The 9,302-nt window shown below is 64.6% G+C and overlaps 1 protein-coding gene across 1 annotated transcript in view; it reads right to left on the bottom strand.

Moving 5' to 3' along the window:
• The window catches only part of RAP1GAP (RAP1 GTPase activating protein), a 50,837-nt gene that overhangs the window by 10,849 nt on the left and 30,686 nt on the right, over positions 1 to 9,302 (bottom strand). The window contains exons 4-16 of the mRNA XM_025203703.1: positions 8,099 to 8,134; positions 7,323 to 7,370; positions 6,205 to 6,243; positions 5,605 to 5,790; positions 4,194 to 4,297; positions 3,994 to 4,072; positions 3,536 to 3,589; positions 3,214 to 3,297; positions 2,166 to 2,266; positions 1,871 to 2,000; positions 1,298 to 1,453; positions 396 to 467; positions 131 to 217 (exon numbers count right to left, since the gene is read on the bottom strand). Of these exons, the coding sequence (XP_025059488.1) occupies positions 131 to 217; positions 396 to 467; positions 1,298 to 1,453; positions 1,871 to 2,000; positions 2,166 to 2,266; positions 3,214 to 3,297; positions 3,536 to 3,589; positions 3,994 to 4,072; positions 4,194 to 4,297; positions 5,605 to 5,790; positions 6,205 to 6,243; positions 7,323 to 7,370; positions 8,099 to 8,134 (1,176 nt within the window). The remainder of the gene's footprint in view (positions 1 to 130; positions 218 to 395; positions 468 to 1,297; positions 1,454 to 1,870; positions 2,001 to 2,165; positions 2,267 to 3,213; positions 3,298 to 3,535; positions 3,590 to 3,993; positions 4,073 to 4,193; positions 4,298 to 5,604; positions 5,791 to 6,204; positions 6,244 to 7,322; positions 7,371 to 8,098; positions 8,135 to 9,302) is intronic.

The raw sequence follows: 9,302 nt of genomic DNA, 5'->3' as shown, positions 1-9,302 counted from the left end.
AAGAGAGACAGGAGCCGCAAGCGATGCAGGGAGCGGGCTGCTGGAAGGGAGGGCAGTTAAGGCAGGTGCTTCGATGATGCCTCCCCAAGAACACGGCCCCAGGGGCCAGGCCATGCCCGGCGGGGCTCACCTCCAGTTTGGCGAACTTCTCAGCTTTGTAGCAGGCGTACTCCGCGTTGATCAGCTTGGTGAGCAGGAACTCCTGGAAATCGGTGCCCTGGGGACCCGCCCAAGAAGGGGTTAACCCCGAGCCCCCCGAGGTCCCAGCTGCACGCTATACACGGGACCCCGCTCCTGCCTATTTGGGCTCTGACCCACCCAGCGCTCCCCACTCCGGCGGTCCAGGCAGATGAGCGGGTGCATGTTGGCCCGTGTGACGGCCGCCGGCGCCTTACCTTTCTGAAGATGGCTGGGTCGGGCAGCGGGGGGCCGAAGAAAGGCACGTCGTCCCGGGCTGTGACGGAGACCTGCAATGCACGGAGCGCGGCCACGGGGCTGTTGGTCTGGCTGAGGGCAGGTCGGGATGCCCATGCAAGACGCCTTGATCCATAAGCTGCCTAGTCCCTAGCCTCGGTGCAACCAGAAAGGCCTTCACAGAGCCCGGGAGGAGCCTCTCGTGGACCCCCAGCTGCATCGCCAGCAGGGCCCAGCCCGTCGGGGCTCTTCCTCCAGGCGTTACTGAGACCCCTCAGCAGGGACCCACAGCAGGTTATCTCCCCTCTCGGGGCTGTTGAGAGCAGACAGCCCGGGGTGCCTCTGGAAGGAGGTCCAATCCCTGCCAGTCCCCCTGAGCCAGTGCCAGACTGGGCTGTGCCAGACTTTGGGCTCAAGAGTCTTTGCAGCGCCTGGGCTTGGTCTCCAGGCAGCATTAGGAGGGTGCAGGGTGGTGGACAAGGCTCTGTTATCCTTTCCAGGCTGGGAGGCAATGATCGCCCCTTCTGCCCCTTAGATTAGGACTCAGAACTCTTTACGACCAGGCGTACTGTCATCCTCCCAGGGGGAAACTGAGGCACGGATAAACAGGCACACACGCTCTGTCCCACACACCAAAGCAGTGAGCAGCAGGGCTTGAAACAGGACCCAGGAGTCCTGGCTTTCCTATCCCCTGCCAAAATGAGCAGACCCCACTCTGGTCCCAAAGTCCTTAGGAGTCCTGAACCCCTGCTCGCGACGCAGCAGGACCACCTCCACTGCTCCCTGAGGCCGGGGCTCAGGCCCTAGGTCCCTGCTGCAGGCCAGACCTGGGTGGCATGGGGGGCCGGGCCCGGGTCCCGGGCTGCCCCGCGGGGGCCCTCACCTTGTAGAGGGTGTTGTCGGAGCAGGGGCTCTCCACCTGCACCACGATGTAGGCGTGCAGGAAGTTGGAGGCGATCATGTCCGGCACGAATGGCGTGTTCTCGTCCTGGAAGACGATGGCCACGATGTCGTTGCCTATGTGCCTCTTCCTCTGCAACTGAGTGCACGAGCAGGGGGGTCATTTTCCAGGCTTGGAGGGGAGCTTTGGAGCCCCAGCGCTAGCCCCGACAGCAAGCTGGGGGCCCAGGCCACCCGGGTGAGGTAGGGGCAGGCTGGGACGTGTGCCAGGGAGACTGGGGGGATGCTGGAGGGCCGAGGAACAGCAGGGTTTCCCCAGGTCCCCGCCCCACTGCCAGCCTGACCCCCTACTTCATCCCCAGGCATGGCCTTGGCCTCTCACAAGCTGAGAGTGACTGTAGCACGCATGTTTGGGTGTGCACATAAGTCACGCATGTGCGGAACGGGGGCTATGCTCACCCCTGGGAAGGGGTCAGGCTGGCTGGAGCAAACCCTTGCACACATGTGCAAGCACACGTGTGTGCAGATTGTGTCAGGCCCGGTTGCGCTCCCCTACCTGCTGGGCGTCCCCCTCGGTGTAGGGCAGCTTGGTGGACACGTGGAACATGATCTCCTTGTTGCGGAAATTGCAGTAGACCGACTCGGTTCCCGTCTGCCCGTGGGTCACGTCCAGCCCGCCCCGGAACCTGCCCCCGGGCACACACGGGCCTCAGGCGGGGGCCAGCCGTCCGCAGCCCCCTGCCCACCCACGGCGGCAGAGAGCAGCGCCAGGCCCAGGTCAGCACCTCCGGGACGATGCCGCCCTCCCCTGCGCGGGTCCAGGCTGGCGGGGGCGGAGGGAGCTCGCTCACCCCTTGAAATCCTGCAGCTTCACCTTCTGGCCCAGGAACTCGAGGAACTCCACGAAGGCTGGGCTCTCCTCGTTGGTGCTGAACAGCTCCTCCTCCGACGTCTGCAAGAGCCCAGCACACGGAGGGCTTGCACGGGGGCCGGCAAGCTCTGCCCAGGGCCCCCCTGGCTGGGAGCGGGGCTGGAGGGGGAGGCCAGGCAGCCGCCCAAGGAGCTGCTGGGAGAGATGCTTCTTGCGGGGCAAGGATGGGGAAGGAGACCGTCTGCATCGTCCCCGGAGCAAAGTGTGGGGGAATTGGAGTCTGCTGAATGAATCCACCCTCCCACCAGCTGCACAGGGCCATTCCTCAGCTGGGGAAACTGAGGCACAATGCCAGAACCTAAAAGCTGGCATCCCAGGGCAGGGCAGGGACCTGCTGTTCCAGGCGGGCTCGGCCCATGGCCATCGGGCAGCGAGCAGGCCTGCCTCCGACAGTCCACGCGGCCCCGGAGAGGTTCACACACAGCCCCCAGGCTCCTAGTGCCGGCGTGCAGCAGCGCGGCTGGCCGCCTGGAGCACGTGGGGCCAGGATGCGCGCAGCCCCCGGCCATGCAGACTTTGGTGGAGAGGGAGAGCACGCCCTGGCTGCGGTGCCGAGTACCCCAGTGAACCTGACCTCCCTCCCTCCAGTCCCTGCAATGTCTTGGCAGAGAGTTGCTTAGCTGCTGGGCCTTTCCCATGTCTCCCCGGGACCCTCGTGCTGGTCTCGGGAGACGTGGGAAAGGAAGGTCCCTATCCTGCACCTTGGAAAGACGCTTGCAAAGGGCCAAGCAGGGTCCCTGGCCTGCAATTCCCAGCTGCAGCTGCCAGGGGGTGCTGCCACCCTAAAAAAGCCTGTGGGGGGGCACAGGGGGCCGGTGGCCATCTCTTTAACCCTTCCTTTGCTGGAGGGGTCCTGGCCTGCTGCCCTCGCCGCTCAAAGGGTTGGTAGCCCCAGTGCTCACAAACACCCGGAGCGGTGCCAGGCCCCAGGGGACCGGTCTGCCCCGGCGGCGGCTGCACGCACCCACCTGGCCCAGCTTCTGGTAGATGACACCGAACTTGAAGTTATTGCTGATGACGTGCTCGTCGAAGGAGACGATGAGGCGGGAGGCCTGCAGGACAGGGGGAGGCTGGTGAGTTCATGGGCATCGTGCTAGCAAGAGGGACCCACCTCGGGGCCGGGGTGGGGGGCACGCGTGTGCATGTGTGCACGTGTGTGCAATGGGGAGGGGGGCCCTGTGGGAACCAGAAAGCCCGTATTTGTTTCTGCCCGGGTAAGGGGAAAGCTTCCACCTGCTCTGGCTGTTCCCACTACAGAGCTGAGCCCTGAAGCTTGTGCCCCCTGCCTACCTTTGGGTACAGCACGGGGTAGAAGCGGTCCACGTTCACGTCCTCGCACACCAGCTGCAAGAGGAGAGAGTGGGAAAGGGCTGGGTGCATGTGCGTGCCATCACAGGGGACCCGCTCTGCTCTCCCACCCCAAGGTCACTTGGGTTCGCCCCTGCCTGGCTCTGGGTGCCGTCCACAGCACCCAGGGGCTCCAGAGCTGCCCCGGGTCTGGTGCATCGGCCCTGCCACTGCCCATGCTACCCAGACAGGGTCGCGGGCTGGACACACAGCCCTGGGCCGCGAGTGCCCTGGGGTGGGCAGGGAGGCCTGGGACCCCTGGTCTCAACCCCGAGGCTGGGAAGGTGCCCGCTGGGGTCTGGCTGAGCACGGCCCGAGGGGACCCAGAAGAAGGGCCACAGGATGTGGTCCTCCACAGTGCCGCGAGGGTGCCGGGAGCTCCCCGGGGGCGCAGGACATGCCTTGGCCATCTGCACAACGTTGGGGAACTCGGTGAGGCAGGAGATGGGGATGACGTCGTGGTACGTGCGGCTTTTCGTCCTGCAACAAGAGACGCGGCGTCAAGGGCCACCCAGGTGAGGGGGCCAGTCCCAGTCCTGGGGTGGGGGACACCCCCTCACCTCCCCCCCGCCGTGGGGTGCAGCCCCCGCCCCGCGCTCACCGCAGCAGCAGGCGCAGGTGCTCCTGGTCACCGATGACGTCGTACTTGAGCGAGAAGACGAGGTGCCCCAGCGCCACGTCCATGGAGTAGTAGTTGAAGTGCTCCTGGGGGGAGACGGCAGGCGAGGGCCTGAGGGGCTGCCCCCCCGCCACACGGCCCACCCTCGGGGCGGCCGGCTGGCCTGAGGGGCAAAGACCCCCTAATCCCACAGCTCCAGGGTGATGCTGAGCTCTGCGGCCCTCAGGCCGGCTTGCTGAAAGCACCTTGGCTCTCCGGGCGGGCTGGGGGTGCCCTCGGCCTGGGGAATGGAGATGATTGATGGACTAGGACCAGCTGAAGCAGCCCTGGTGGATCTCTCAGGGGGCCGAGGCAGCCCAGGCAAGGGGCTCCTAATGGGCTTTGGGAGCTGTGGGATTCACCCCGCAGCACAAGCTGCCCCATCTGGGATCTCCGTGCAACGTGCCAGCTTGATGGGAAGCGTTTCCAGCGCTCAGAGGCGAGGACGGGGGCTTGGGGAACGGGTCCTGCACCGTGCTGCATGGCCTCCCATCAGGCAAATCTGCATTTCTGTTCCTGCCATACCCCGGCCCCGGGCTGTGCCAACGAGACCCCTGATCACACAGTTAGGTCCTGCAATCCCAGAGCCTAGCATGGACAGAGCCAACGCCAAGGAGGAGCCGAACAGCATGGGGAGGAGAGGCGGCCAGGGCGATGGAGAAGCAAGGGAGCTCGGCATGAGCAGGAGGGGCCCAGCAGTGCAGCCAAGGGGGCCGGGGAGCACCGGGCAGGTGATGCCTGCTGGCACGGCCGGGGTCAGCCCCCTCCGCGGGAAACAGCGCAGAGAAGACAGGCTGTTCCCAGCATCTCGGCAGCCAGATGCATAGCAAAGCCACAGTGTGCAAGTGCAAAAGCAAACAGCATGAGATCCTTGGGCAAACACAGCTGGGGCCAGGGCTGCTAGGGAAGCCCCGGCCGGGCGCTGAGGACAGGCTGGCGTGCCAGCACACGGCTCTTTCACAGCAGCCCCGGTGCTCAGGCGAGCCAGGGGTCCACCCGAGGGGGCTCGGACAGGGCCCAGCTGACCCCTGGGTCTCAGCAGAGGTGAGAGCAGAAGGAGCAAGCCCAGCCCTGCACTTATACCCTGGTTTGGTCCCGCTCCATTCACAACAGCCCTCTCCAGCCAGACACCCACCGACCAGGGCGTCTGCCTCACAAGTGCTGGGGGGAGCTCCCTGGGGTCCTTGACCTTCACTAGAGCCCCATTAAGGGTCCCACAAGCAACCAGACCGGGGCAAAGCCCCAGAGCCGGGAGGGCTGGGGACGAGACCCGCCAAGGGGCAGAGAGAACGGGGGTGGCCTGGACCATCTCCCTGCCTGGGCCAGGCCCTGAGGCAGGGGCGGGGGGTCTCACCTTGCCCAGAAAGTGCTTCCTGTAGATCCTGGCCGTGTGGTTACACTCCAGCTTGACCTTGGAGGTGGGAGACTGCAGCTGCTCGGTTTCGGGGACGCTGGTCAGCTCGTGGCTGGTGCCTTCGATCCAGTAGCCCCCGAACTGCGGCAGCAGGATGAGGGGGAACGGCCCCTCCCGGCCCAGCACCTGCGGGACGGAGAGAAAGCAGTGAGAGCCCCCCAGGCCCGCCTGCAAGCATGCTCTGCCCAGCTCACGAGGCCCCCACCCACCCAGCCAGCTGCTCCCCGGAGAGGCAGTGAGGGCCAGCAGAGCACCGGCCTGGGGCTGTGGAGCCCTGAGTTCGACTCCCTGCTCTGCCACTGACTTCCCGGGGACCCTGGGCAAGTCACTTCCCCTCGAGCCTCCTCTGCACTTGGAGCTGTAGCAACAGGAAACTCTAGGAAGAGCCACGGCTGCCATTAGCAACGTAGGATGTAGCCCCTCCTGCAGGCCCAGTCCCGGGGGCCTGGCAGAGAGGAGGGCGCTGGCCCGTGCTGGCCCCGCAGCAATGCAAACACCCTGTCCAAATACCCAGGCGGTGAGGGGCAGCGGCATGGGTACCTCGTGGACGCTGGGGTAGGGGATGTAATCCTCTTCTGTCTGCAAGGCACAAACACAGCAAAGGCTCAGAGAGTTGGGGATACAGCACAGCTTCCTTCCCCCTGCCCCGACAGCATGCACCATGCATGCCCCTGCAGGGTCCTGGCTCCATCACCCAGGCTTGGGTTCCCTCCTAGGACCTGCCAGTGGCAGGAGGACAGCTGAGGGCCTTAAAATCCAGCCCTCCATGTGTCCCCAGGGCTCCGTGGCAGCAGAGCTCAAGTGGGTTACCACCAGGGAGCCCCCACCGTACTTCAGCAACAGTGGGAGCTGTAGTGTAGACAGGTCTCTACCGCGGCTGCAGCTGCTCTGGTGGGGAGTGGCAGCCCCAGAACAGGAGCAGCACGTGGCATCACAGGAGACACCAGAGCTGGACGGGGGTGACAGCCACAGCACAAGGCCTGACCCAGGAGACACGAGAGGCATCACCCTGCCTGGATCTGCCAGCAAGGACTGGTGCCTCCTTGCATGAAGCCAGCCAGCCCATTGCTCAGATGGCATCATGTGCCTCCCTGGCTCTTGTTCAAGTCTGAACATTCAAATGAGAAGTGACACTGATGCAAACATCAGCACCGCCATGGCTGGCACGAGGTCAGATGGCCTCCCCCCGGCCAGCGGGCTGTGCAGCCCCACCCCGGTTCTGGGGTCCCACGTGCCTCTGCTTGTCTCTTTCCATCACTTTCCCCCTCTCCCGCAGACAAGGCACTACTCTGGCCTGGCCTGGAAGAGGGGATGGCTGGCACGGACCCAGGTCCCAGCTGCAGCCACTCTTTGCTGGGCAAAAGCCTTTTGCATCCTGAGCTCTGGGGTCAAATCCTGCCTTGGGTTGCTGGACAACATTAGATGGTGCCACCTGACTGCCCACGGGGGCACCTACACAAGTGACGTGGATCCAACAGTAGGAAGCCTCTTTGCAGGAGAGTTTGGGGTGCCGTGGGGGGGGACTAGCAGTGTGTATATCGGGAGCTCAGCACCATGCAATGCTGTGTACCAAGAGTGGTGCTGAGGAGCAGAAGCAGAGGGCACTGGGGCAGATCGGGCTTGACCCCAGGGCAGCAAGCAGCACCCTCAGCACCTACCTTGAGAGGAGGAGGGAAGGTGCATCGCTGCTCGTCCATTCTGCTTCCCTGGGGGAGACAAGGGGCAGAGAGTCAGCGTGTGGCACCGAGCACAGGCCTCTCGGGGGATCAGGGCCTGTGACATGTTTACTCTGCAGGCGAAGGCCAGTTCCTGCTTGGCATGGCTCCGGCAGGCTCTGGGCGTGGGGGCAGAGGGGGAAGGGAGCTAGCAGCTGGCAAAGGAGCTGCCAAGGCGCGTGGTTGCCATTGTTTTGTCTCACATCCGTGTGTGCAGGTGGCAGGGGCTGTCTGGGGGTGCTCACATGTCTGCACCACCCTAGCGAGGCTCGGGCGCGGCACTCGCAGGTGGAAGCACCTGCCCGTCAACACTCTCCGCAGAGGTGCCCGTGTCCGTAGCAGATAAGCTGCCACGGCACTGAGGTGGGAAGGGGGCGAGTCCTTGGGCTCACACCCCCGAGCTGCCAGGAAGCTGCAGGCTGGGGCTTGGGGCCCAGACCCAGAAACGCAAGCCCTCCTTGGGCCATCACCCAGCGCCCGGTGCTGCACTGTGATGGGGTTTGTGGCCTCCGGGTCTGAGGCTGCTGAGCTGGGACAGCTGCCACCCTGACCTGTGCCAGTCCCTGGGCTCGCCCTGCCAGGCCTCTCCTGGGCACAGAGCATCCGGGACAAGCATGAGCCCAGCTGGGGAGGCAGAAGGAAGGAGCCCCATCCAGCTGCACGAGCAGCCTGTCTGCGCTGCGGGGCTCTGGATTTGGGGGCTGTGGGAGGCGACTCACCTGCATCTTTTCAATCATTTCAAACAATTCGGTGTTCTGCAAGAGAGAAAGGAGTGTGTCAGCCAGTGCAGTCGGCCCGGCCCCCGCCCCACAGCCCAGCTGCCATTGCAGCCCTGCACGGGGCCAGAGGACTGGGCCTGGCTTTGGGGCATGCATGAGGCTAGGAATGGGGTAGGAAGCACCAGCTTGGGGTGGACAGAGGTTTGGGGACAGCCCGGAGTGTGGGGGAGCCTCCTGAGGAGCTTCCCAAGCAAGGTCAGCCCCAGCCCCACCCTGATCCCAGCGGTCAGACCCTAGAGCTCCCAGAGGTGCTGGAAATGGGAAGCCCCAGAGGCTTCAGCTGGTGCGAGATGCACATCGGCTCGCTCAGTCGCCCAGGGACGAATCTCCAGCCTCCTGCCCCTCGGACGGGGACAGGGCCCTGAGCCCCTGGCAGTGCAGAGCTGCCAAGTGAGCAGGTGCCACGCGGAAGGGCACACACAGGCACACACGTGTGTTCAGCTGCATGCACACCCCCTTCCCTCGCCATCATGTAGAGAGGTGTGAGTGCACCCGCATTCACACAGGCACACAAGGCTGCAAGTGCACACCTGGGCAACATGCACACACATGTGCACATGGCTGCTAGTTCTCACACGCACATACAGACATGGCTGCAAGTTCACACACGTGCACACATACACCTGCAAGTTCACACACGCATGGACATATACATACACAGTGTATATTATGTGTGTGTGTGTGTGTATAGCATGCACATGGCTGCTAGTTCTCACACATACACACACAGCTGCAAGTTCACGCATGCAGATAAAAGTTCGTACACACGCGCACACACAGCTGCAAGTTCACACACATGGCTGCTAGTTCTTATACATGCACATACACACGTGGCTGCAAGTTCACACGCACAGCTAAAAGTTCACACGCGCACACGTGCACACACACACGGCTGCAAGTTCACAGTCACACGCACACTCCTTGCACACAAGCGTCTCCCACGGGCAGGGCGCACCTGCACACGCACACGCACACGCACACGCGCCCCGGCCCCGGTACGCACGGTCCAGCCGTCCCCGGCCGCGCTGTCCCGGCGCCCGGCCATGCTCCGCTCCGCTCCGCTCCGCAGCACAGCGCCCGGCCCGGCCCGGCCCGGCCCGGCCCGGGGCAGGAGGAGGAGGAGGAGGAGGAGGCAGCGGCGGGG

This window comes from Alligator sinensis, unplaced genomic scaffold, assembly GCF_000455745.1.
Source record: "Alligator sinensis unplaced genomic scaffold, ASM45574v1 scaffold512_1, whole genome shotgun sequence".
NCBI classification, from domain to species: Eukaryota; Metazoa; Chordata; order Crocodylia; family Alligatoridae; genus Alligator; species Alligator sinensis.
Note: the sequence above shows the minus strand (reverse complement) of the source record. Positions and strands in the feature narration are given on the sequence as shown.